This window comes from Phyllostomus hastatus, unplaced genomic scaffold, assembly GCF_019186645.2.
Source record: "Phyllostomus hastatus isolate PE091 unplaced genomic scaffold, TTU_PhHast_1.1 phas_contig_549, whole genome shotgun sequence".
Taxonomy (NCBI): Eukaryota; Metazoa; Chordata; class Mammalia; order Chiroptera; family Phyllostomidae; genus Phyllostomus; species Phyllostomus hastatus.
In genome coordinates, this window is record NW_025333907.1 from 69,197 (window position 1) to 95,000 (window position 25,804).

A 25,804-nucleotide genomic window follows, 5' to 3' on the forward strand; every position below is an offset into this window, starting at 1 on the left:
GCCTCGATTGTATCAACCCAGACCCTGCAGGCTCAAGAGAAATTTCTGCCCCCTTCCCTTAATTGTCTAGAGAAATTTGAATTAGGGTCTGTGCCCATAACGAGAGATATTAAGAGATAATGTATTAAACTTGGTGATTTTTTCTTGCTAATCTCTTGTGTCTGTTGGACCACCAGAAAGAACACTGAGGGTCGAGGACAATTTCTTCCTTGCTGACAGTAATGAGGAGGGGCATGGACATCGCAGGTGAGGGACCTGGCCTGCTCCTCGGTGCCACTGTGAAGCCTGGCTCAGGGCAGAGTGGACGGGGCTGTGGGCAGCACTCCCCCTGAATGAGCCCCTGCAGGGTAAGTGAGGTCTCGGGCCCCTGCCTGTACTGCCCAAGCCATTTCCCCACCTGTCTGTAGCCCAGGAGCCCCCTCAGCTTGCCCCTTTCAACCCAAGTGGAGGAGACCTTGCCTGGGTCCCAAGGAAGACTGGGGGCCCCTCGCATGTACCTGGTGAGTAGAGCTCAGCACAGCAGGGGGGCAGCTCCCAGCAAAAACTGGATGGGCAAAACAGTGCCCAGTCATGGGGCCAGAGCCAGCCCAGTGCTGGCTGCCTCCTGGGCACCTTGTGGTACGAGAGCGCAGAAAGGGGAGGCCAGTCGCCCACGATGCCGCGGCCACTCAGGTTGGCCTACACAGACAGTTGGGGCTTTCGGCAGATATGCTGTTCGGGTGTACAACACCCGAGGTTCCCCGAGGGGTGTGGAGACGGAGAGGGTGCTCCTCTTCCTGGGACCCTGTGGTGACCAAGCCCAAGCTCTGTCTCCCCAGCCAGGCAGCTCGGACTCCTGCAGTCGCCCAGCAGCTTGACAATCACTCCCCTGGGACAGATCCTGACAATGTGTTTTTAATCGTGCTTCTCCCAAAAGTTACCTCCTTTCCTCATTAAAATAAAAAAAGATGAGACGTGGTAAAGACAGGCTCTGCCCCTGAATGGGGTGGTGATCTCGGTGCCGGGGGCCTCTGTGCCTCCTTGGACAGTTCTAGTTCTGGCACCGGCTGACGGCGGGGCGGCTCTCCCTGCTGGAGCCTCCCAGCCCCAACCCTGGACCTCTTCAGATGCACAGGGCCTGTGGCCCTGCAGTGGCTGGCCACCCAGGGTGGCCCCTCAGGTGGACATGATGCCATTCTTCTCACTCTTGACTTTGAGGAACTCAGCCATGCTGGAGAAATACTTCTGGTTGGCCTCGGCAACTTTCTTCTCTGCTGCCTGGGGATTCACAATCTCCAGGCCCTGGGTAGGCGAGGGAGAAAGGCAACGGGGTGGGCAGGTGGCCTGGTTCCTGACAACCCCCTCCCACAGCCCTGTGTGAATAGGCAAAGCAGCCAAACCCGGGGAGGGGAAGGGGCTTCCCAGGTACCTGGAGTGGGGTGAAGGCCACGCTGGAGGCAGTCCCTGAGGAGCGGTCGCGGATGGTGGACTTCCCGCCATACACCACGCTCTGCTTCTGCAGGGTCCGCTGTGGAGGGAAGGGCAGGTCCCGGCTGTGACAACGTGGGCTCTGCAGCCATGCCTGCCTCACCCCTCCCAACCAGGCCCAGCCATACCTGGAGCGTCTTGGAGATCCTGGCTTTAGTGGCCTCGTTCACCTGTGTCTGCCGCACACGCCCACTGCCCGACTTGCCCAGGTGGCCCAGGCTGAAGCCCAGGTCCTCCTGGTAGGCGTCTTCCTCAATCTGGGGGAGGGGGGGTGTCCTGGAATTAATTACCCTTCGATCGGCTAGAAGCCCAGGTGTCCACCTGACCAGCCAGTCCTGCAGGTACCCATTCAGGCACCTACTGTGGCCTGAGTGCAGTGAGCCTTGCTGAGGCCCCAGGTGACACTGGAGGTCCGTCTAATAGCTGGGTCCTGTTACTGATCCCCAAGCTGACAGGTGAGAGGGCCTGTGTGTGTGTGTGGTTTCTGTGGGTCCAGGAGGAGGCCTGGATGATGAGACAGAAGTACTGGCAGGTATAAGGCAGGATGTGGGAGGGGGAACAGAAAGGGGCTAGCCAGGGAGGCCTGCAGTTCCTGGACCAGGAGCCTAGGTCGATGGAGAGCCTTGAGACGAGGAGGTGGAGCTGAGGGTTGTGTAAGATCCCTCTGGGGCTGGGTAGATGAAGTGCTGAGAGACTGGGGTGGGGGAACCAGGTAGGAGGCTGCAGTGGTGTCCCAGATCTGAGGGGGGCCGGGGCCACAGGGCAAACAGAAACACAGCAGGGGACAGGGCAGGGTGGGTGGGGAGGGGGCCCCAGGGTCCCACCTCTCCAAAGCTCATGCGGTTGGCCTGCTTCCGGATCTCCGTCAGCCCCAGCCGCTCCTTCATCTTCCGGTACCTGAGCACAGGGCAGAGGGAGTCAGCTGGGACAGGGCGAGCCCCTCCCTTCCCGCCCTGCCCCGCCTGGCCATCCCCTGCGCCCCACCTGCGGCCTCCTCGCTTCTTGCGCTGCCCATCAAGGGGCGCGGGCAGTGGCTTCACCTGCTTCACAGGGGGCGGCTCCTGCCACTTGTCGAACTTCCGCTCGATCTCATCCTTGAGTTCATAGCCCACCTGAGAGGGGTACAGGGAGGAGATGCAGCTGCTTCGCCAGCTCAGTCACTATTGGCTCTCTAGGGCTCAGCTCCACCTACGAGCTGGAGACCCCCAGACTGGCCCCTGAACACTGTGCCCACAGACAACGGTCTCCTCGACACTCTGATGTGAGCAGCACCCAAGAACTCCCGCCGGCCCCACCTCCCACCCGCTCTCTCTGCAGGTCAGCAAGTGGGGCATGCCCAGGAGTCGGTCAGCCTCCACTCCATGTTTCCCTCACCCTACAAATCCCCGGGGCTCTTCCTCAGGAAAGACCACAAATCGGCCCCTTCTCAGCACATCCACAGAAGCCGAGGTCCCAAGAAACACAGCCCATGGCCTTCCCCAGCCCGCCAGCCTCCTCTCCCAGCCTGGCTGCGCTCCAGCCTCAGGGCCTTTGCAGCAACTGTCCCTCTGGTACCCACGAGATGCTCGAGTGGCGCGCTCACTTCACTCAGGTCTCTGTGAAATGCTCAGCTCCCAGACGCCCACCTCCCTGGCCACCAAGTGCCCTCCACGTCACCCCCCAGCACTGACTGGGCACCACTGGACACACTACAGATTTACCTGCTGTCTCCCCTCCCTGCGCTGCCCCCCACCCACCAGTTAGCATGAGAATGCCACTGGGGCAGGGCTTTTTTTGGTCCGTGCTGCTCACCCTCACCCCCAGCCTCCAGAGCAGCGCAGGGGTGGGGGAGGGAGAGAGGAGGAGAGAGATGGAGTGAAAATGTCTCTCCTCACAGGGAACAAGACTGCCTCGAACACAGGGTTAACTGAATGGTCACTGCATGGTGACTCAAGGTGGCAGGGCAAAAGATCCCAGTACAGCAGGTAAAAAAAAAATGCCCCCCACTCCCACCTCCAAAGGGGCTTGCATCCGAATCTCCAGTCCCTGAATGTCACATGACATAACAAAAGGGACTTCGTGGATGTGGTCAGGGTGAGGTCCTGAGGTGGGGAGGGGAGGGGAGGGAGGGGGAGGGGAGGGGAGGGGGAGGGAGGGGGAGGGGAGGGGAGGGGAGGGGCCCGATGTCACAGATCCTTCAGGGGCAGAGGGGGTGAGCTGGCAGGAGCAGAAGCGGGGATGGGAGGTGCTGCACTGTGGCTTTGAGGACGGAGGGAGGGCCACGTGACCAGGGACGTGGGAGGCCTCTAGAAGTGGGAGAGGGTACAGGAACCAACCCTCCCCTGGAGCCCCCAGAATGAATGACTTCTGCCAACATCTTGACTTTAACCCAGCGAAGCCCATCTTGGACTCTGACCTACAGGGCTCTAAGACATTAACCCTGTATTGCATTAAACCACTATGTCTGTGGTCACTTGTTAAGAGCAGCGAGACAGGAAACTGGGGGGAGGGGACGGTGACCTATGACAGGTTGATCACCCTCCCTGGACGGGCCAGAGCCACATCCGCCCCTCACCTTGCCCTCTGTGCTCTCGTGGAAACTGTCCACACGGGCAGCCAGCGTGCACTTGGCAGCCACCAGGCGGGCTGCTTTCCGCCGGAGATCCTAGAAGAAGGGGAAACCGAGGCCAAGTCAAGGTGAGGGTTCAGTGAGACCCCTGGACTCCCGAAACGCCAGCCACCATGGTCCAATCTCTGCCTGTCAGCATCCTACCCTCATGCCATGCGTCACTGTAACAACGGCCACAGTAACAAAGTAATGTGTTTTCTCTCAACCTGCTTTAAAAAAATTACTCTGGCTTGCAGAGACAACTTACCTGTACTGCTACAGGTGGAAAATCATCAAATACCAAAAAATAAACTTGTTATGATTAAAGCAGAACATACGCAGGATTATCACTGAAGACCGTGTTGGGTGCCACAAAAGAAAAGGTGACCCATGTTTCGGGGAACACCAAGGTGGTACATGTAAAACCTGGCCCCACAAGTCTCAGATAACAGTGATCATAAAAATAACGAAGTTAGCAGCAGCAACGTGCAGTGAAAAGCCAGCCTGCCCCAGCCTGCCCCTAAGGTGTCTGGCCCTGGCCAGACAGTAACCCTGTGATTGGGGGGGTCTTTGGGTCCCAGGGAATCAGTCAAGCTGGAGACGGGGATCAGCCACCCTGTGTAACCGAGTCCCAGTAAAGACCCTGGACACTGAGGCCCAGCCGGACGGGAAAGAAACGTGTGCTGACCACGGGCAGGATGCCCGGGAGCACCACAGTGGGTACTCCTGCCCCTCGAGCTTCTCCCCTCAGGGTCAGCTCTGGCCAGTTCTGTGAGTCCTCCGTGTAGGTCACTGAGCATGAAAATGGCTTGGGAGACCCTCAGACTCACAAGGTTACACTTATATCACTTGCCAGGTGTGAGGCCTGACCTGGATGAGTCCTCATCATGGCCGTGAAGCAGGCTCTGTTGTCCCCATCTCACAGATGGAAAGACTGAGGCACACGGCTCAGGCCTCTTGTCCAAGGACACCTAATGACGAGTGGCACTGCCGGAACCCCAGCCCCAGTGCACTTGCTCCAGTGTCCCTGTCCTCATACCCCATGTGACCCTGTCCCCCAGGTTCCCGACCACCGTGGTCCGTTGATGGCAACATGCTGAGGCTGACAGGGCCCTTCCCTTCAGGCACAGCAGGGGGCTCACCGGGGGCAGGGACTGCACAATGTCACTGTGGTAGATGTAGCCGGTGTGGGGCAGCACGGAGGTGGACGAGAAGCCAGACAGTGTCTTGCGTTGGGCCCCCAGCAGCATGATGTTGCAGGCAGGCATCTTGGAGAGGTTGGTCAGGCCGCCAGCCACCCCTGCAGCGGGAGGGGTGGGGGAGGAGGTGAGAAGCAGCAGGGGTACTTGTCTGCCAGCTCACCTGTGTCCACTCGTTTACTGAGTTTCTGGTTGGATCCATGGGGGCCCTGCCAGGGAGGGCCTGTCTCATTTCAGAGGGGCGATGCGGAGAAAGCTCAGAGGGGTGAAGCAACTGGCCTAAGGGTGCACAGACAGCAAGCAGCCCAACAGGAACCTGACCCCGGAGTCTGCAAAGCAGCACAGCCCGCCTGGGGGAATGCCGGCCACAGGGCCCAGGTGTGCAGCACTGGGGGTTCCCATGGGCTGGTGTGCGGGTGCAGGGAGGGAAGAGGGCTGTAGGTGGGGAAACTCCTCTACCAGTGATGGGGCCTACTATGAGCTGGGCCGGTGCCTGGAGTAGGGAAACTGTGTCATCAACCGAACAAATCCCTAAACTGAACCTCCCACACAGCACGCTAACCCATGTGGAGCAGAGCGGCCCCAGAGATGATCATCACAGTCTCCAGAACCTGAGACCCTGGCGCCTTTCACGGCCAAAGGGACTTTGCCGATTTTCCCAGAGAACCCAGGCTTAAGGGAAAGGCGGAGATGTGAGGACGCAGGCGCCCTAGAAGCTGCAAAGGGCCAGACCCTCCCCAGACCCTCCACAGAGGGACGCAGCCCTGCCTGCACTTTGACCTTAGCCCAGGGAGGCCCCGATGGACCCGCTGTCTAGAACCATGAGGTGACAGACCATGTTGTTTAAGGAGCTCAGCTTGTGGTCATTTGTTGTAGCAGCCATAGGAAACTGGTGGACACATTGTCAGGACCAGTGTCCCCATCTTGCAGAGGACACTGAGGCCCCTCTCCTAGCCCTGAGCTCACCCATGATCTTGGCGGCTGTGGACGCCCCAATGATGATAGAGAGGTTGGGTGCGATGAAGGACATGCGGGACTCCACGTACTCGTAAATGCGGTGCTTGGAGGCATTCAGCTCCAGGGCCATGTCGCAGGCTTCCTCCAGCCGTTCCAGCTCCTCCTCCGACAGCTGCTGCCTGGTGCAGGGTGGGGAGGCCAGAGATGTGGCTGGGATGGACCAGCCCTTCCTGGGTTTCCTGCCTGACTGTGGTGGGACGTCCCCTGCCCCCCCCCCGCTGTATGTACATGTGTCTGTACGTGTGCATATGTGTGTGCACATGCAGGTGTGTGCTGCCTCAGAACTCAGCCCCTGCCAGAGGCTGCATCACCACCTCCTCCAGGAAGCCACTAGACCCAGGTTGGGTAAGCACCCCTCCTCTGTGCCTGACACTTGGCCTTTGGCCTTTGACCTGTGTGGGTACCTTCTTCCTCCCAGACAGAGCTCTGAGAGGATGGAGCCACGTTCTGGTTACTAAATTCCGTGACCAGGTGGGGAAATGTGCCAACCTTTGTTCACAGAACAGGATGACACCCCGAGGGAGGTCTCCACCCCACAGGACTCTGCTCAGGGTTTAAACACGGCTCCTTCTCTCAGGCACGGAGCAGATGCCAATGAGAGAGCCGCAACAACCCCGCCTTCACTCCTGATTCTGGCTCACCCTCTGCCTCACCCCTCCACTATAGGCTCCTGCGGGGCGGGGAGGCTGGCTCCTCACGCAGTGGGGACCCCCAAGCCCAGCTTGGTGCCTGACTGGCAGATGCCACCCGTGAAACACGTGCAGAACTGAAACGAACTGTCCTCGTGAGACTGACACCCGTGCTGCCAGGACCCCGAGGTCGCCGCCTGCTGTCGGCGGGTCTGCGGCACCTCCCCCCGCCCCCCAGCCGAGGAACGCACCCCTGGGTGGTGGAGGCGGTCACACTGACGACCATGATGGTGGCGTTGGTCAGGATCTGCTGCAGGTTCTCGTTGTTCTTGCACTTGTCCAGGCTGTTGCCCAGCTCCTGCGGGCAAGGAGGCAGTGGAGGGGCAGCACGGGGACGTGGGGAGGCTCCAGACCCGCTGCTCCACTCCCGCACTGGGGAGGCCGGAGGGGTGGGGTCTGCCGCAGGGTGCCTCTCCTGCCCCTACCAGCTCTGAGTGTCAGCACCGCACCATCTGCCCTGCACTGGCCGATCCGGAAACGGTGCCACTGGCCACCAGAGAGGACCCGCAGCCCAGTCAACTCAATGCAAATCTGACCTATCACTGCCTCCCTGCACAGACGTCCCTGGCCACCACCCTCACCTCTGGGTGCACGTGGGGCCTCTTCTCTGGGGTCCCTGCCTTCACTGGCACCCAACCCTCCCTCCCGGGGCTGAGAGGTCAGATGTGATCTGACCTCATCACCTATGCCTTCATGCTTCCAATCCCTTGTTCCCTGAACCCATCGGGGCCTACTACCCGCTTGGGGTCTGGACACTGAACACTCACTTCTTCCCCCTAGCTCTCTGCAGGGAGGCCACCTCGTCAGAGCTCAACACTGCCTGCTCCGCCCACCACAGTGGGAGTGGGGCACCCCCCACCGCCCTCCCCTGCTGCCTGGGCCTCACCCTGCCCCTCTCAGGAGACCCTGGGGAGTGGAGGGTGGGGAGGAGGAACTGTAAGAATGTGCTTTCCAGGCTTCACCCCTCACGCACTGGGCAGCTGGCAGCAGCCAGGCTACCTGTCACCCTCTGCAGACCGCAGAGGGCGAGGGAGGCAGCAGGGCCTCCGACAGCGCACACTGCAGCCCACTCACCTGCCTCCTGTGCTCACTCACCTCAGACCACAGCTGCTCGAGGGAGCCTTTCCCGACCCAGGGTCCGAGGGAGGGGGAGGGACCTGCCTCCCCTTCACACTGGAGGCTTTCGGGAGGCCTCGGTTCTCTCCCAGCCCCCACCCCTCCCACTCACCTTGACCGTGCGGATGTAATCCAGGGCGTTGGGCACCAGTGACTCCAGTTCAGGGAAGCGCTTCGAGTACTTGTCCCGGATGAACTTATGGATGATGTCTGGGGTGGGCAGGGACAGGAGGCATCTGATGAGGAGACAGGCAGACTCTGCTGGCTGTCCCCTACACCCATGCCCCCTTCTTCCTTTAGTAGCTGAACCCCTGAGCTTTACCTGGGCGCAAGGATACCATGATAAAGACCACGTTTCTGGCTCCCTCACTGCCGGGCAAGCCAAAACATGTTCTGGTCTCCAAGTGACATGTGCAACTCCCAGGTCACCCCTTAAAGAGAGCTGTGCCCTCTTCCCTCCCCCGTTTTGCTGGTGGGGATGTGGAGGTGATGGGTGGAAGAAGGCAGTCACTCTGTACCACAGCCGATCAACAGGACAAAAAGAGATTGGGCACCAGAAGCTGTAACGGCCTGGACTGCTCACTTGGACTTACATGAGGGAGGAAAACACACTTCCTTCTTACTTAAGCCCCTGTCTCGGCAGCAGACCCTGGATTCCTGCTAACCGGAGGGGCTCAGAGGCAGGACCGTGGGAAAGGCCAGCCTGGGGTACTGTCTGTCCCTCCCACACTCACTCAGCTCATTCTCAATCTCCACGGTCAGGTTGTTGGCGTCCACGATGACCCTGTATTCAGGGGCCGCCTCCACTGGTCCCATCACTGTGAAGGTGAGAAACAGGCTGGTGGGCTGCCCCATGCCCGAGGCTCTGCACATGCAGCTTTTTTCCTGGACACACATCCCCCAGCTGCTGGGCCAGTGTGTGCATTCATGCTTCAACGTCCAGTCCGGGTGTTGGTTCTTCCCTGACCCCTCAGGCGGGGTCAGCTGGCCCTCCTGTGGCTCCAGAGCGTCTCCAGCCCCAGCAGGCACTGCCCACCAGCAGCTGTCTTGGACCTGGCCTGTCTGACCTCGACTGACTCCTCTGAGTGCCCAGCACCCACAGGCCTGGCCCCGAGGTGCCAAAGGAAAACTTTACAGAGAAGAAAACGTGAATCTCCCTGAAACTCTGCTCTGAGGACACCACCCCAGTGCTCCACAGCCTCTATAGCTTCACAAGGCCACCCAATTCCAGAGAGCCCCGTCCCAACGGGAAGAACTGGGTGGAACAGGATCGCCCTCGGAGAGCTGGTCGGGATAGACCAGTGTTCCCCAAAGTTGGGCGAAGAGATTTTCAGTGATACTTCAGTCATTGCATATGTTTAAGGTCACGTCCTGTTTACCAAATTAGACCAGCTTTCTACTCACAGTAGCATAATTTCCCTTCTAATATAAATTTAATGAGAAAAGTACATTGATTTAAAGAAGATGGGAAATGGGGGTTGAGTGGCTGGGTTAAGAAGGTGAAGGCATTAAGGTGTACAAACTGGTAGTTACCAAACAGTCACAGGAATGTAAAGTACAGCACAGGAAATACAGTCAATGACATTGTAATAAACATGTGTGGTGCCAGGCGGGTGCTGGAAGTATCAGGGGGAATCACTTCATAAGTTATATAAATGTCTAATCATTATGCTGTACACCTGGAGCTAATATAATGTTATGTTATCTGTAACTGAAAAGAAATTCTTTAAATTAAGTTGGATGTTAAAAAAAAAAAACAAATAAAATATACAATGTGAAGTAAACAGGACACATGGTAAAATGCCTGTAACTGGTTACGTGACCCCCTTAGAAACCCTGACAGCTGGCCTTGGCAACTGGTGAGCACTCAGCACACAGCAAGAACTTTAGAAGTGTCGGCTTTAAATTGCAGTATCTTTTCAGGAGAGAAGGGGACTGGGTTGGGATGGAAGAGAAGGAGGCAGCTCTGGAAAAGGCCTACAGAGACAGACCCAACTTCCAAAACCACAAGTAGCAAAAGGGGCCCAGGGGCCTGGCAGGAGACGAAGTGGGCAGGTGAGGTTGAGTCAGCAGGGAAGGTACCTTCCGAAGCCTTGGCTTGCTTGCTGATATACTCCTCAATCTTCATCATGATCTCAGCAAACTGGGGCGGAGAGGAGAGTCAGAATCCAGGACAGTTTGGGAAAAGCCATTGAGCACCTCACCCCTCCAGAGCTTCCATTTGCAGCCTGCTCACCATCTTGCTGTCCCACAGCTTGGCGATGCTCTTGACCGAATCCCCAGAAAGATCCAGCTGTGTCTCCTCCTGAACATCCTCAATCGCTGGCTCCTCTTCTTCCTCCCCATAGCTTCCTCCTTCCTCTTCTTCCGCTGCCTCCTCGAGGTCAGCCAGGAGCTCGTCTGCCAGAGACATTCTGAGGCCTGTCGGGGGGAGAGCAGGGTTCCCCCTCATTACCGGGAGGGGCTTCTCCCTGTCCCCAGAGGCCCTGGTTCATCCTCATCAATCCCACTAGCATACAGTTTCCACAAGGACAGCAGTTTTTACTTGTGCTGTACTCCAGCCTCTATTTGTGCCTGGCATGTAGTAAGTGCTCAATAAACACCTACTAAATTAATCCATGGACAACCTTCTGGAACCCAGATAATCTCCAGCCACAGCTCACACCACCTACCCTCTCACTCACCTCACTGACAAGACAGAGCACAACCTGCACCCCACCACCTTGCTAAGGCTTAAAAGATATATCCTTCCCATAATAAGATGCAAACTCTCATTTTTTTCCTATAACAGAGCTCCCCTCCCCCTCCTGCCAGTTGTTGAACCCCGACTAGGTGGCAGATTTCCTAACATACTGATCTTCTCAGCCTTCGGGGCAACCAGACAGGCCTCATATGTCTAGAATGCCCAGGATGGTCACCTCTGGCAACAGGCAGCCTCCTCAACAGCCTCAGGTGCTGTACAAATATTAGTCTTTCCTGTGAGTCCCATAGAGGAAAAGGTTGGGAAGCACTACTTACTCTACACAGTACAATCCCCACCACTCTGTCCTCCCCACTGCTTTTTCCTTTCCCTCCCCTGACAGCACGTTTTTATTGATTTTAGAGAGAGAGGAAGGGAAGAAAGAGAGAGAAAGACATGTGAAAGAGAAACACCGATCAGCTGTCTCTCATACACACCCCAACCAGGGATCAAACCCACAACCCTCCCAGGGCCCTGACCAGAGACTGAACTCGCAGTCTTTCGGTGCACAGGATAATGCTCCAACCAACTGAGCTACTTGACGAGGGCTGCTTTTGTTTTGTTATTAAAGCAATCTTTTTCTCTTTCTGTCCCTTTCCTCTCTCCATAAATCCATCCCCCTTCCTCATGTCTTCCCCTTCTGCACCACCCTCCTCTAACGTATGTAAACTGAGGCTGCAAACTCCAGTGCTCAGAGGCTAAGTGGGTGGCCAGTGAGTGGGGCAGCCTGGGGGTTGGGCAATAGGGAGGAGTGGGGCCTGGAGAACCAGAGAACTCATGACTGATGTACAGGCACAGCCAATGCTTAGCTTCAGACACACCAGTGGAAACACAGGCTGCGTGTTGCCAGGTCTTCGGATTTTTTCAAGAGAAGCAAGAAACACAAAATTTTTATGTGGAACCTCCCAGTTTAAAACATCTCTTTCTTATCGTTTAAACAGATGATTGAGGTAAAAATAAAAATAAAATAAAAATTAAAAACCACCACCACCATGGCACAGGCCACACCAAACAGGCAAAATCAGGACAGAGGTAGGCCTTGAGCTGCCAGTTTAAAACCCCAGGGATGTCCAGGTGTGTCTATAAGATTAGTCTGTCCTTTCATCCTGCTCTCTCCATTACATACCACATTCCCTTTACACTTGCTTCTCTTTATAAGACCCAGCCTTTCCTCTTAAATGCCTGTTTATAACCTCACACGTCTTTCCCAATTCCCCTCACTCACTTTTGGTAAGACGAAATCTTCCTTTCTGTAGAGAACATAGCCCCCTCCCCTATACAAGACTCAGGTGTCTCTTCATATCCTCTTTTCTCTGCCCCTCCCCACAGGGAAAACCGTAAGCAAACCTAGGGACCATGCCTGTCTGCTCACTGCTATATCCCCACCATCTAGCACTGAGTAGGCATTCAAGAAATATTTGGTAAACGAATAAACAATTTTATTTAATCTGTACACCCACCACATTATGGTCTCTTTTTGGGGCCTCTGACTATATTATTTTTGCGTCCCTCTGGTAGGAGCATAAATGTCTTGCGACATAGGTCAGTCTTCTGTGACACCCCCCCCCCACACTAGATCCCATCCCGCTATTAGATATCCATGAGCTCCTTAGTTTGCCTCAACACTTAGGATTCTCTAAATTACTATCATTTTGTTTAACGCTCGTCTTCCCCTCTTAGCTACAGTTTCCTTGGCGACAGGGGCCGTTTCATTCATTGTTCACTAGCCCCAGGGCCCTGGGCAGCACCTGGCACGGAGTAGGTACAAGGACGTCGTTTGATTCCAGCGAACCTCCGCCACCATCCCCCTTGCCCATGAGTCCTCGCCACACTTCCTTCGCTTACCAACCCTTTCCCCTCACTTTTTACAGGCTCAGCCTCCAGTTCTCATCTTATATTCCAGTTCCCTGACCCACGCACCCCACTCTTGGTGACACGGCCCGCACGTCCTGGGGGCACCCTATGGTGCCTCCCACACTTGGGTTAAGTCATTACTCGATCACCAGTCCCCCCAAATGAAGCGTTCTAAGAAGGCAAGGGACATTTCGGCTTCTGCCATAAACTCTCGCCCCCCACCCCGAGTCCTAACGTTGTGGGAGCACAGGAGACCTTGGTGTAGTCAATCTAGTAAAGACCGCCTTTGTCCTCGCTCCGGTCCAATCCCCAGACACAGGAAGCCAGCCTCCCGTCCTGGCCTCGGCCGCACCACACTCACCTCCTCCTTCCCCGCACCTCCGTTTCTAGGAACTTAGCCTCCAACAGCAGTCGACGCTTACTGATGACGTTTCGCCCTCGCACCGCGGCCAAGGCGAAGCTACGTTGTGATTGGTCCCCGCCCCACGTCCTTCCGGACTGCGTTTGGAACAACAACTTTATTAGCACCAGCAGCTAACCGGAGAAGGGGTGAGCAAGAGGCGAGGCGAGGGACATCGCCGGCTCACGGCCCCCTTCGAGGACTGAGCCTCCTAAGCAGAGAATCGCCGTGGTCGGACGACACGGCGTCAAGACGAGAATAAAGCCGGAGGCAGCCGAGACGACTGGTGGCAGGGTTGGACGAGTGAGCCAGGCCTTTCAGCCGGGACTCGAGGTCGGATGGGTGGGTGGTTAGGGAGGAAAGCCGGAAATCAGGAACTACAACTCCCAGGAGGCCTAGCGGCTGGGTCCCGGAAGCTTGGCTGTGAAGCCAGATGGGACTGGTAGTTTTGCGAACAACTTAACCTAGAGGTTTGAAAGGTTGGAAGTTCTGAGTCCTGGGGCGGCGAGAGCAAGGGCGAGATGGAGCTGGAGCAGAGAGAAGGGTAAGTGGCTTTGAGGAAAATTGCCAATCCCAAAAGACACTGCGCCTGTAGAATGTGCAGCCGTAAGCGCTTTACTCCGAGGGCTGATGGGGATTGTAGTTCCTGCAACGGCTTTGGGTTAGAACTCTTAGGGACTGGGGTCTGTGCTTGAGCATCCTGGGGGAGGAGGCTGGCGTTCTAGAGACTAGAGACCTGGACTCCTGGGTTTCAGTGAGGGATTTGGGTGTCGATCTTCCCTGGATCCTCAGAAGAAAGAGTCTGGGGTCTGAACTTCCAGATCCTGGGCGGAGGGTGTCGGGGCCTGAAGTGTGGGTCCTGGAAAGGAAGGACTGGGGGCCTGGACTTCTGGGTCTGAGGGAGGAGGGGTGGGGGACCGGAGGTTCAAAGTCCCTGAGCCCCCTGACTCTACAGGACCATGGGTTTTGAAGAGTTCTCAGCGCCGCCAGGCTCGGAGCTGGCGCTGCCTCCGCTGTTTGGTGGTCACATCCTGGAGAGTGAGCTTGAGACAGAAGTAGAATTCGTGTCTGGGGGTCTGGGCAACTCGAGCCTCCAGGAGCGAGATGAAGAGGAAGAGGCAGCTCGGGGCCAGCAACGGCGCCAACGGGAACTCAATCGCAGGAAGTACCAGGCGCTAGGTCGGCGCTGCCGGGAGATCGAGCAGGTAGGTGAGTGTGGATCCCGTGTCGGGCTCCCCTGGTCTAAGTTACCACCCCCTCCCAGTTTCTGTTCACATGCACAGCCTTCCTTGCCCAGCAGGATGAATCTTTCATTATTCATTGATTACCCACTTGTTATACATCTGCCACTGTGCAAGGTACCTGGAGTGCTCTCTTCTCTAGGAGCTTCCCTGACAACCCAGACCAGCTCGCTGATGCCTCATGGCTGCCTCTCCTGCTCCCCACCGATCACAGGTCAAAGCTCCAGCTCCTCAGGTCTCTCATACCCCTGGCATCAGTCATCCCTCCTCTCTATCATTGAATCTCTCTGGGTCCTTCTCCCCTCCATATCCTCACAGCCCCTGTCCCAGACTCAGGTTCTCTCCGTTGAATTGCTGCATTAGCTCTGTAGTGAGAATAAGGATGGAGCAGTGGGCAGGCCCACAAACCACTAACAGCATGGTTTGAGGTTTAGATTTTTTTTTTTCAGTGAGGGGAAGGCTACAGAAAGGTGTCAAATGGGAGGGATGGCTGTCGGAAAGACTCTGAATTTAGTTATGTTGGTTTGCTGTGACCAAGCACTGCAAACTAGGTGGCTACGTAACAGAAATGCACTGCTTCTCTGTTCTGGAGGCTGGAAGTCGAGGTTAGGGTTGATCCCCTGAGGCTGTGAGGGAGAACTGCTCCGTAACTCGCTCCTGGGGTCTGGTGGTCCGCTGGCAGTCTTTGGTGTGCCCTGGCCCTCTGCCTTCATTTTCCCGTGGCTGTGCACAGTCTGTGTCCCACGTCCCCCTTCTTGTAAGGATGCCCACCATAGTTACTGGATTGGAGCCCACCATAATGACCTCATTTACCTCAGGAAGAGCATGTGTGAAGCCCTCAGGATAGGGGGGTGTGCAGGGGGTTGCAGCAGCAGCGTGGAGGCCAGTGTCAGGGGAGGGGAGGGGAGGAGAAGTGAGAGGAACAGGGCCGGCATGAATAGGTGAAGGAGCAGGCGTAGGAGGTACAGCCCCTTAGGGTCCAAAGACGACCTTTGGGCCAGCTCCCTGGTCACAGCAGGGACTCCAGTCGCCCTCTGTCAATTGGAGGCCCACTGACCTGTGTGCTCCCACCTCCCCACAGGTGAACGAGCGGGTCCTGAACAGGCTCCATCAGGTGCAAAGGATAACTCGGAGACTGCAGCAGGAGCGGAGGTAACCCCTTTGCATGCCTGCCCTGGCCTGCATGCCTCTTGCATGGAAACCTTGTTTCCATGTGCTTCTCCTCATTTCTCCACCTTCCCTGTCTGCCTGGTTGGCCATCTGGGGCCAGGAGGAGGCGAGGCTGGAGGGGTAGGAGGGCCTAAGGACCAGGAGTGGGATTGGATCTTGCAGGAAAGAGCTGGCCTGGGCCTGGGGGAAGCGGGTGCGTGCCCACTGAGTGGTGAATGAAGCAAATGAAGGGGCCCTGGCCTGAAAGTCTCAGACTCAAGTTTCCAGCACTGTGTTGCTGTGTGACGCTGAGCGAGCGACACCTCCTCTCAGAGCCTCCATTTCCTGACAACCATGGGTGAGGACAAAGTCATGCCAAACCTGCAAGGCTGCTGAGGAGTAAACAGGAGCTCACTCTGTGAGCTCAACTCTGAGCCCCCCGCCTAGGATCACTGGGACCAGGGCGGGTGTGAGCTCCAGGGCCAGCCTGACCCAAATCTGATGCTGCCCCTGCCACCCTGTGTCCCCATTCGGGACACAATGGGGAGAATCGGCCTTATCCTGAAGGGTTCCATGGTGAGTCATCAAACCAGAGACAGAGAGGGGAATGGTGGTTGCTGGGGGTGGGGGACTGGGGCAGTCTTGTTCAACTGTGGACAGAGGTTCACTCTGGAAAGGTCAAGAGTTCCAGAGACGGACTACGCTGATGGTTACACGACAGTGTGTTACCTAACACCACTGCACTGTGCCCTTAAAAATGGTAAATTGGGAAACTTTGTATACTACCACAATTTTTTAAAATAAGTGGTTTTTTTCTAAAGCAAAACAATAAAAGGTAAGACAGGCCAAGTCACTGCTCTGCTCAAAACCCTGCAGGGGTCCCACCTGACATCCTTCCCACAGCCAACCAGGCTGCAATCAGATGGCCCTTCCCAGAGGTCTCCCCGCCCACCTCAGGACCTTTGCACTTGTTGTTCCTGCCCCCAGAAACATTCTTCTGCCACTCTCTCCCCTTCCCAGTGAGACCTCCCCATTGTCCTCAAGTTCCAATCAGGTGCCATCCCTCCTCTTTCGTACTTTCTGACCTATTATGATTTGCTGGCTCACAGATAGCACTTAGTCAATTAGAGCTTAAAAAAAAAAAAAGCAGCAAAGAAACCCCAAAAGGGTTGAGAAGAGGAACAGAGAAAGAAGGCAGAGTTGGTAAGAGGTGTTCTACACACTCCTCTCTCTGGTCTTTTTGTTACTAATGAAAATAACTTACCCTTGAAGGTTGGCTAAGCCAGCATCCCACCAGTCTTTTAGGTTACAGACCACATCTGGTTGTGGGACCCCTCTCACAGCAGTCCCCCCAGTTGGGGTTGTCATCTCCCAAAGACAAAGCAGAAAACTGAGGTGCGGAGGTCACCTCGCTGTGCCCCAAGTCCCACGGACTGGTCAGGTGCATGGTACCCAGGTCTCTCGGACTCTGGAGCTCCAACCTTCTAGGTCAAGGACCCTCAGCTTTCGAGGGAGCCAGAGCTGGGCCACTGGGTATCCCTTTCCCCAACAGCCAGGAAATGAAGGTGTCCTCTGGTGGCTTCTCCCTGGCGCAGGTTCCTCATGAGAGTGCTGGACTCGTACGGTGATGACTACCGTGCCAGTCAGTTCACCATCATGCTGGAGGTGAGTGCAGGGTCTGCGGGGTCTGCGGGGCCCAGCTGAGCCGGGAGTCCACGGCAGTCTTCACCTGCCTCCTGTCTCCTCACCAGGACGAGGGCAGCCAGGGCACAGATGCCCCCACCCCAGGCAATGCTGAGAATGAGCCTCCAGAGAAAGAGGGGCTGTCTCCACCCAGAAGGACACCAGCACCCCCAGAACCCAGCAGCCCGGCCCCTGGTGAGGGGCCCAGTGGGCGAAAGAGGCGGCGAGCGCCCCGGGAAGGACGCCGAACAGGAGTCCCACTGACTCCAGAACTGGCCCCTGTGCAGGTGGGAGGCCTAGAGTCCGGGGGCCAGACGAGGAGGGATCAGGGCTGTGGGCATCACAGCAGGTGTCCGGCTGGGAGAATTAGAGAGAGGACATGAAGCAGGGTGGCAGGGCTAAGGTTATGTGGGGAAAGGGAAGAGCTGGAAAACACCAGGAAGGCTTGGGGAGAGGAGGAAGACCTGGAGGAGGCTGTGGGGAGGAGGGGGAGGGATGGGAGGCTGGAGAACCTGGAGACCACGTGGACCCAGGAACACTGAGACTTTCTGGGGTGCACAGAGGAGGCTGTTGGGCCTGGGAGAGCAGGAATGGTGGGGTTGAAGGGTCGTCTCCAGACCCCAGGCCTACTCACACCTCCCTTTTCTCTCCTCCAGATAAAGGTCGAGGAAGACTTCAGCTTTGAAGCAGATGAGGCCCTGGACTCAAGTTGGGTTTCCCGGGGGCCAGATAAACTGCTGCCCTACCCCACCCTAGCCAGCCCTCCCTTTGACTGACCCCCTCCCAATAAACTGACTCCATGCTCTCCTTGGCCACTGTCTGCTGCTCCCACCTATAAACATACACTCGATTCTGGGATCGGTTTTCACATTTTTATTGGGGACCACAGGGGAGGGGATGTCCTTCCGTCAGTGGAGGTGTTCACAGTTTCTTCAGCCACTCCAGGCTTGGGCCCTGGGGGTCCTGGGGGTGGCTGGGCACGTCGGGCATGTTCCCATCATCTCGGACGGGCACTGCAGGACAGGAGGGTGGGCCCCTGAGACCAGCAGATCTCCAGGGGCCCTGAAAAAGGCTAGTCTGTTGTTTTATATTCTAAGAGGGAATTGGGACTCCAGGAAGAAAGAAGACAGGGGATTAAGGGTCAGAGATGCAGAGAATATCAAGGAGACAGACAGACCTAGAGACTTGGAAAAACCAGAGGTTGATCCAATCCCCACTCACCTGGGTAGCTGTAGGGTGTGGCCTCGTTGATCATGATGGCATACTTGGTATAGGGGCTGAAGATGGGCAGAATTATAGCTGTGGAGAGACAGGGGTGAGGCCCAGGGAAGGTGGCTCTGGAAGGGGATGGAGCAGAAGCTGAACTCTGGAGGCTGAGTGCATGGGGATGGGGGGAGGGAAGCAGGAGGCATAGCACCTCCAGGTCCCTCTGCCTTGCAAAGCCCCTTGGCACCTCAGGATCCCCATTTATCAGAAAAGTATATATAGGAGGTAGGCCTGGGAGCCAAAAACATATGTGGGACCTACAAGGCACTGAAGAGGGAAGTGGGGGGTAGTTATGGAACCAGTGCATGGGGGTGTAGAGGTGGTCACTGAGCACTCTGGGGTGGGGGAGTGTCCTTGAGAATGTTCTAGGGGAATCGTGAACAAACTGAGAAAGAAGGCTTGTATAAGAACAGTCCCTCTAGGGTGGGAGCCAGGAGTCCTGAGGGGCTGGGCAGGGCATATAAAGGAACATTCTAGGCCAGCACTGACAAATATAAGAGCCACATATGTAACTTTACATTTCCTAATTGCCACATTACAGTTAAAACATGCCAGTTAATTTTTAAAATGTATTTAAGCTGGTATATCCAAAACATCGTTTCAACACACCATGAGAAAAATGGAGACATTTTACACACTTTTTGTCATACTAAATCTTTGAAGTCCAGTGTATACTTTGCATTGGGTGTAACACTTAGCATTTCAAGGGCTCCGTGGCCAAGGTGGCCTATGGGCCAACTGTCTCCTAAGAACCTTACCCAATTACCTGCAGACCAGTGGCGTTCACGAGACCTGGGGACTTGTCAGAAATGCAGTATCCCAGGCCCCACCCTGCCCTGCTGAATCAGGGCCTGCATTTTAACAAGCACCCCCCCCGCCCCCCCCACACACAACCAAGTGACCCCAATGCACGTTCATGAGTAACCCTGCCCTAAAGCAAAGGCTCTCGGTCAGGTCGCACATTAGCCACTGGGAGATTGGATGGTGAAAGTGGGAAGGATGCGGACAGTCATTATTATTGTTATTTATCGCTTAGGTGCTTTTAATGCACAGCCAGGGTTGGGATCCTCTCCTAGAGGGGCATTAGGGACCTCTTGGGGTGGGGAAGAATGGGACTGGTGAAGGGGTCATAGTATCAGGGATGGGGTAGGGCAGGGGACGTCGTGGGGGTGTTGACACAGAACATAGAGAGCGGCCAGGGGGTCTTGGAGGGGGGTAAGGATGGAATGCCAGCGGTGGCGGGCGGGGGGGGGGGACACGGGAACTCTGGGGCGGGTGGGGAAGGTAAAGATGGGACGCCGGTTAGGGTGATATGTACGTTCGCGCTCACGCACCGAGGCCCCCGATGGTGAAGGACGCGACCAGCACCGGCTCCTTGGCCCAGGCATTCTTGAGGAAGGCGGCGAGTCCTGGGGAGGTGGGTGGGGAGGGTCATTCCAGCTGGGAATGCCCCTGGTGACCTCTAACCCTCTGGAGAGCTCCCCGACCAGCGCCTTGCAGGAGCCCTCTCGTGATCTCGGCGTCCCCCTCCGACTCCAACCCTGCCGCCTCCAAGGGAGTACCGCTGCGCCCTAGCCCCAGACTGCCCGGGTTCTCCCCGCGCCCCACGCTCAGCTGGTGCCCGAACTTACTCCCAGCCATCTTGGTCTCGGCAGCAGCGGCTTCGGCGGCAACGGCGCGGGGCACCCTGGGAATTGTGGTCCCGGCGCCGGAGGCTCCGCTGAGTCCGCGCTTGCGCACTAGCGCAGAACCAATGTTCTGGGCGGTGGCAGGACAGAAGGCCAAGTTCTTGCTTTTAGTGCAAGCTTTCCTCGGCATACTTGCTGCCGCCCTCTGTTCCCTCTGCCTAGAAATCGCTCTAGACGAGTAAATTCTACTGCCCAGAATGAAATGGTTTTCATTTCGTAGTTTACTTATGAAAGCCCATTTTACAGATGGGAAACCGGAGGCTGGGAGCGGACGAATGACAGAGCTATTATTTGAGGTCTCAGCTCGCCCTGAAGCCCTAACTCTCGTCGTCTGTGGATTCTCACAGTGTCCTATGGGACCTCCATTATAACGCACATCACTTATTTTTAAAACTGACTTGGTCCGCATCTGTCCTTCCACCAGACTGGGAGCTGCTGCAGGGCACTAATGAGGTCTGACTCCTTTGTGTTCCCCAGAATCGCGCAGCGGGGTCTAGTACATAACACCTGCTAAGTATTTTTAAAGTTTAATTAATGAACACAACGGGTTATGACTGCCCCAACTCCAACTTTTCCCACAGCACCATGGGGCTGTGACACAGTCCTCCAGGCCACCCCCCCTCTTGCTCCCTCCCTGAACAAACCTCTGACTCCGACTTTCTGATGTTGCCTCACTTCCTGGAAGTTGAGAGAGCACGGCTAAGTACTGGCTGCCACTCCACTTTGAGCCAGACCTGCCCACCATGGCCCTGGTGCTGATCCTGCAGCTGCTGACCTTCTGTGAGCCACCGCACGCCCTCTCTTTGGGTCCCTGGCTGGGCTGGAGTTCAGAGAGACAGACTCTGGGGTCCCAGAAACCTAGAGGGGGCGGGGTGCGAGCAAAGGGCAGGACTGCTGAGTCTCCCTGAGGGTGCAGGGTGAGTAGGCATCATTAGCTGAGCGTTGGGAACTCCAGACTAGAATGATGGGACAGGACAGGGGCCCAGTCCTCTAAGTCTTAAAGCAAGAGGACACAGGGGCCCTGAATCCCTGGGATCCTGGAAGAAGAGGAAGTTGGGGGCAGAGTTCTCCAGCTCTTGAGGCAGGAGAGGGCTACAGACCTGAACTCTTGCAGACAGGGAGTATAAATTCCCAGATTCTGATGTGGGTGGGGAGATGGAAGCCAGGGTACCTGGGTCCCTGGGAAAGGCGGGAGCTGGAACCCAGACTCCTGAACCCAGGGAGGAGAAACTGTGGGCTCTCAGATTACCGTCTCCTGGAAAGGGTGCAGTCCAAAGGCCTGACATGTAAAGTACAGAGGCAACAGGGTCCTGGGTCCAGACTTCTGGCTTCCTAAGTAGGTGGGGATTGGAAGTCCAGATTTATGGCTACCAAGAAAGGAGGAAGTATGACCAAGATTCCTGTTTCCTGGAGGAAAGAGGGCCTGGGGACTTAGATTCCTGGGGTTGCCAATGATGTGGGACTGGGAGTACCCTAGGGCTTTGACAAGACCAAGCCCCCTCAACCTTCTACAGGGCCCCTGTGTCACCCAGGCATCACTTGGACGGGTGAGTACACCCCCCATCCATTCCCCTGCATGTTGCTGACATCCCTTTTCCAACTACTCCAATTTTATTTTTGGTGCCCACAATCACATTCCCGATTTCCTTATTTCCCTCTCCCCCTCCTTCATTTCTGTCCGTCCTCACTCCCTTTAGTGACCAGTATAGGTAGGTAGTGAAGACCATGAACTCTGGAGCTAAAGAGACCTAAACAGGAACCCCACTTTCACCATCTTATTCATTTATGACCTTGAACAAGCCACTGCAAGTGAAGACTCAGTCTCCTTCTGTGTGAAATGGGCTGTTGTGAGGATTTTTTTTTTAATCATTGTTCAAATACAGTTTTCTCCTTTTTACTCCCAATCCAGTCCCCCCCCCCAACCCTCCCCACTTCCCTCCCATTACCACCCTCCCCTTAGTCTATGACCATGTGTCCTTTAAGTTTGTTCCTGCGAACCCTTCCCACTGTCCCCCTTAAATTCCCTCTTCTCTCCCTCCGGTCACCATCAGCCTGTCCTCTATTTCAGTGTCTGGTTATATTTTGCTTGTTTCTTTGTTTTGTTATTTAGGTTCCTGTTAAAGGTGAGATCATATGGTATTTGTCTTTCACTGCCTGGCTTGTTTCGCTTAGCATAATGTTTTCCAGCTCCATCCACGCTGTTGCAAAGGGTAGGAGCTCCTTCTTTCTTTCTGCTGCATAGAATTCCATTGTGTAAATGTACCATAGTTTTTTGATCCATTCATTTACTGATGGGCATGTTGTGAGGATTTAATAAAATCACATGTGTAAAACTCTGGGCTCAGAATTTGACATAGCACAGAGCCCAGAGATAGGATATCTAGCAATGCTAATTATTCCCTCATTTGGAAAGTAGGGTCCCCCATCCTGAATAGACCTGGGTTTTTTTTATTCCAGATTTTCTGATAGTGAGATCCCCTCTTTCTCTCAAACTCCTCCTCCTCCCACTACACTCCAACTTCAAATAAGAACCACCTAGTGAACCACTAGTACCTAAGTTATCAATTTATTTTAAATTACTATGTTCAAGTGATAAAACTAATATGTATTCATAGTTTTAAAAATTCAATCACTACTGAAGGACATATAACAGCCTCTCTCTTCCCCTGCTTCATATCTTCCTTAATTTTCTGAATCCTTACAAAAAATTTCCAAGCATTCAAACACATATATGTATTTATATACTTCTTGGTTTCCTTGCCAAGGCAAAATCGCTATTTCATGACTCACACTGTACTGCATGTTCTTCTTTTTGAGTCTTATATTTTCCAATTTACAATCTCTCTAGGGCGTATTTTCATGTCATTTAGCTAGCTCTACCTTTTTTTTTTTTCCTTTTAAACTGCTGTCTAGCATTTGCCATTGTATGGCTGGATTCTAATTTGTTTGCCCCCTCCTTTTTTTTTTTTGTATATTTAGTGTTTCTGTATGAACTTTTTTTAAAAAATATTTTACTTATTTATTTTTTATTTTACTTATTTATATTTATTTTATTTATTTTTAGTTTTTCAGTTTATGAACTTTTTTAAAAAATATTTTATTTATTTATTTTTATTTTACAGAGTGGAAGGGAGGGAGACAGGAGGGAGAGAAACACTGATGTATGAGAGAAACATAGATTGGTTGCCTTTCGCACGTGCCTAACTGGGAACCTGGCCTGCAACTCAGGCATGTGCCCTGACTTGGAATTGAACTTGGAAGTGACCTTTTGGTTTGCAGGCTGGCGCTCACTCAATACACTGAGCCACACAAGCTGGGCTGAACTTTTTGTGCATGTATAAGTGTGTTTATCTAGGTGCAGCCATGAAATTATTGGGATGTTGGTCATGCCCTTTGTGTATCTTGATAGAAACTGACAAACTGCCTTCTTGAAAGGCACAGTCAAGTATAGCCTAAGTGTCTACTACATCTTCATGCAAATGAAATATTAATCATTCTTTTAATTTTGACAATCTGATAGTCAAAAATACCTTACTGTTGTTTTAATTTTTCTTAAGTGATTACTACAAAGGTTGAGTAATCCTTCCAACCACTTCCAAGCATGTTCTGGTCAATTGGGCTTCCTCTTCTGTGAATTGCTTGGTCACATATTCTACCCAAAGTCCAGCTGGGTTGGCCCTTGGATTTGCTCTGAATGTATGTGATTTATAAGTCAGTCATTTCAGCCAGCATTGCCATTTACTTGTTTTTTTCTCAGGTGCGACTTGAAAATGTTGAAGGGGTCAAATTTACTAACTTTGTCCCTTCTGAATTTTTAGTTTATATTTTAAGACGGCTTTCTCTATCCCTAAGACAAAGGTATTTCCTTATAATACTTCTATTGTTAAAAAATACATGTAGGTCTTTTATTAACTGGGGACTTGTTTTGGGAAAGGGTGTGAGGTGGAAATCCAACATTCCACCCCCCGACCCAAACACACACACCCAAAACAGATAGCAAGTTTGGCAACTACTGAAATATGTTAAAACTTTTGGAGAGCAATTTAAAATCACAGATTCCTGGGACATCAGGTCTAAAAACTGTGTAGGAAAGCTCAGGAGTTCATGCCTTGCTCCTGCGGTTGGCAGCTAGTTTTGACAAGTCCACTGAGGGTCCATCCAGCACCTTCCTATTTCACAAACAGGGAACTGAGGCTGAGAAAGGGACAGCAATTGTCGCAGGTGACTCTTCTCTCACCCCAGCTTCCCCTTCATGTCTGCAGGTACCCAGGAAGCCCAAGGACCCAGCACGCCCATTTATTCAGTGCCCGAACCCTCACACCCCAAGCCCTGGCTGCGGGCTCAGCCTGCTGCAGTTGTGAGCCCCGGGGTCAATGTGACCTTGACGTGTCGGGCGCCCCAACTCGCCTGGAGGTTTGTACTCTTCAAGTCTGGACAGACCACCCCCGTGCTGTCCCAGGAAGTGCTGTTCAGGCAGATGGCGGAATTCTTCCTGGAGGAGGTGACAGAGGTCCAGGCGGGCAGTTACCATTGCCGCTACAGCAGTCTACCATGGGTGCGGGGCGTCTGGTCCCAACCCAGCGATGCCTTGGAACTGCTGGTGACAGGTGAGGTTCTGGGGACAGGGGAGGAGAAGGGACACAGGGGTGGGATGAGGAAGGGGCAGGAGGGACCGAGACAGGCTTGTACAATAACACAAAGGAAAGAGAGAGATTGGGAGAGAGAGACAGACAGAGGTGACTCTCAACCAGGGGCATTTGTGCCCTGCTCAGGACAGCCCTTCACCCCATACAACAAAGAATGATGCAGATTTATCCAAAATGTCACTGGGGCTGAGGTTGGCGAACCCTGGGAGAGCCACACAAAGACAGGGAGAGAAAATCGGGGAGCACTGCCTCTCAGATCCAGGGAGAGTGAAACTCTGGAGGCGGGGAGATGAAAACAGAGACAGAATTTTAGGCACAGAGGGGAAAAGGGACTCACAGGGAGGGAGAGAGAGGACACGGAGGCGCAGGGCCACGCCCACGCTGGTCCCCTTCTTGTCGCTCAAAGACCAGCTGCCGCGCCCGTCGCTAGTGGCGCTCCCCGCACCGGCAGGGGCGCCAGGTGACACCGTGAGCCTGCGCTGCGCCGGCCGCGTGCGCAACATGAGCTTCGTGCTGTACCGCGTGGGCGAGGCGGCGCCGCTGCAGTACCTGCGGGCCACTGAGCCCTGGGCTGACTTCCAGTTGCCCCGTGCACGCGCCCCGGGGACCTACACCTGCTACTACCACACGCTGGCAGCGCCCTACGTGCTGTCAGAGCGCAGCGAGCAGCTGGTCATCAGCCTCGACGGTAAGGGGCCACCAACCCAGCCCCTCAACCCCTTGGACCCTGGAGTCTGGGCCCCCAGACCCTTCTTCTCTCAGACCCAGAATCCAAGGTCCTGCACCCCTGCACCCCACTTTCCCCATCGACTCCTCTCAACTTGGAGCGAGTTGTGTCCCCAACTCACCCTGGAGGTCGGCGATCTGGAGGGCGGAGCAAAAGACCTCGGCTAGAGATGCTGACCGCCTGCCCGCCTGCCTGCCTGCCTCGCTGGCCCCTTTGGCTCCACAGGGTCAGGCTCCTTGGACTACACCCGGGGCAACCTAGTCCGCCTCGGGCTGGCCGGCCTCGTCCTCATCTCCCTGGCCACGCTGGTCGTTTGGGACTGGCGCAGGTGGCGT

General features: G+C 55.0%; 4 protein-coding genes across 7 annotated transcripts in view; 2 read left to right on the forward strand and 2 right to left on the reverse strand.

The window, feature by feature from the left end:
- Window positions 1-878: 878 nt before the first annotated feature.
- On the reverse strand, window positions 879-13,140 carry PRPF31 (pre-mRNA processing factor 31). Of its 2 annotated transcripts, none has more exons than XM_045847277.1 (14): window positions 13,031-13,140; window positions 10,312-10,496; window positions 10,158-10,218; window positions 8,810-8,893; window positions 8,188-8,285; window positions 7,151-7,257; window positions 6,220-6,389; window positions 5,197-5,354; window positions 4,022-4,111; window positions 2,452-2,579; window positions 2,292-2,364; window positions 1,596-1,724; window positions 1,409-1,507; window positions 879-1,281 (listed from the first exon to the last, which is right to left on the reverse strand). In XM_045847277.1, the coding sequence occupies exons 2-14, from the start codon at window positions 10,486-10,488 to the stop codon at window positions 1,156-1,158; spliced, it is 1,500 nt and encodes a 499-aa protein (XP_045703233.1). In that variant the 5' UTR covers window positions 10,489-10,496; window positions 13,031-13,140; the 3' UTR covers window positions 879-1,155. The 2 variants fall into 2 exon arrangements, with proteins under 2 accessions (XP_045703233.1, XP_045703234.1); XM_045847278.1 differs by lacking the exon at window positions 13,031-13,140 and adding an exon at window positions 12,925-13,030.
- Window positions 13,141-13,180: 40 nt separating this feature from the next.
- TFPT (TCF3 fusion partner) lies at window positions 13,181-17,949 on the forward strand. 2 transcript variants are annotated; one of them, XM_045847281.1, is made up of 6 exons: window positions 13,181-13,372; window positions 14,025-14,274; window positions 15,392-15,462; window positions 17,055-17,124; window positions 17,211-17,429; window positions 17,799-17,949. In XM_045847281.1, the coding sequence occupies exons 2-6, from the start codon at window positions 14,029-14,031 to the stop codon at window positions 17,916-17,918; spliced, it is 726 nt and encodes a 241-aa protein (XP_045703237.1). In that variant the 5' UTR covers window positions 13,181-13,372; window positions 14,025-14,028; the 3' UTR covers window positions 17,919-17,949. The 2 variants fall into 2 exon arrangements, with proteins under 2 accessions (XP_045703237.1, XP_045703236.1); XM_045847280.1 differs by having other exon boundaries at window positions 13,183-13,613.
- A 51-nt stretch (window positions 17,950-18,000) lies between these two features.
- NDUFA3 (NADH:ubiquinone oxidoreductase subunit A3) lies at window positions 18,001-20,126 on the reverse strand. The gene is made up of 4 exons (XM_045847282.1): window positions 20,040-20,126; window positions 19,743-19,817; window positions 18,364-18,441; window positions 18,001-18,155 (listed from the first exon to the last, which is right to left on the reverse strand). The coding sequence occupies exons 1-4, from the start codon at window positions 20,047-20,049 to the stop codon at window positions 18,064-18,066; spliced, it is 255 nt and encodes an 84-aa protein (XP_045703238.1). The 5' UTR covers window positions 20,050-20,126; the 3' UTR covers window positions 18,001-18,063.
- A 663-nt stretch (window positions 20,127-20,789) lies between these two features.
- The window catches only part of OSCAR (osteoclast associated Ig-like receptor), a 5,454-nt gene continuing 439 nt past the window's right edge, over window positions 20,790-25,804 (forward strand). The window contains exons 1-5 of one of the 2 annotated variants that reach the window (XM_045847256.1): window positions 20,790-20,876; window positions 21,611-21,643; window positions 24,359-24,703; window positions 25,149-25,430; window positions 25,695-25,804. The exon at window positions 25,695-25,804 is cut by the window's right edge and continues 439 nt beyond it. In XM_045847256.1, coding sequence (XP_045703212.1) covers window positions 20,840-20,876; window positions 21,611-21,643; window positions 24,359-24,703; window positions 25,149-25,430; window positions 25,695-25,804 — 807 coding nt within the window. In that variant the 5' untranslated portion in view covers window positions 20,790-20,839. The remainder of the gene's footprint in view (window positions 20,877-21,610; window positions 21,644-24,358; window positions 24,704-25,148; window positions 25,431-25,694) is intronic. The other variant, XM_045847257.1, reaches the window with a different exon arrangement.

What these genes read in the sequence shown, in the direction of transcription:
- PRPF31 (XM_045847277.1), bottom strand. Translation starts at nt 10,488, where the DNA reads ATGTCTCTGGCAGACGAGCTCCTGGCTGACCTCGAGGAGGCAGCGGAA. An exon ending in AGCTGTGGGACAGCAAGATG is followed by an intron (nt 10,219 to 10,311) that starts GTGAGCAGGCTG and finishes TCTCCGCCCCAG; the next exon opens with TTTGCTGAGATCATGATGAA. An exon ending in CACAGCCGCCAAGATCATGG is followed by an intron (nt 5,355 to 6,219) that starts GTGAGCTCAGGG and finishes CTCCCGCTGCAG; the next exon opens with GGGTGGCTGGCGGCCTGACC.
- TFPT (XM_045847280.1), top strand. Translation starts at nt 13,591, where the DNA reads ATGGAGCTGGAGCAGAGAGAAGG. An exon ending in GAGCTGGAGCAGAGAGAAGG is followed by an intron (nt 13,614 to 14,024) that starts GTAAGTGGCTTT and finishes CTGACTCTACAG; the next exon opens with GACCATGGGTTTTGAAGAGT. An exon ending in CAGAACTGGCCCCTGTGCAG is followed by an intron (nt 17,430 to 17,798) that starts GTGGGAGGCCTA and finishes TCTCTCCTCCAG; the next exon opens with ATAAAGGTCGAGGAAGACTT.
- NDUFA3 (XM_045847282.1), bottom strand. An exon ending in CTTCACCATCGGGGGCCTCG is followed by an intron (nt 18,442 to 19,742) that starts GTGCGTGAGCGC and finishes GTCTCTCCACAG; the next exon opens with CTATAATTCTGCCCATCTTC. An exon ending in CACACCCTACAGCTACCCAG is followed by an intron (nt 18,156 to 18,363) that starts GTGAGTGGGGAT and finishes CCTGTCCTGCAG; the next exon opens with TGCCCGTCCGAGATGATGGG.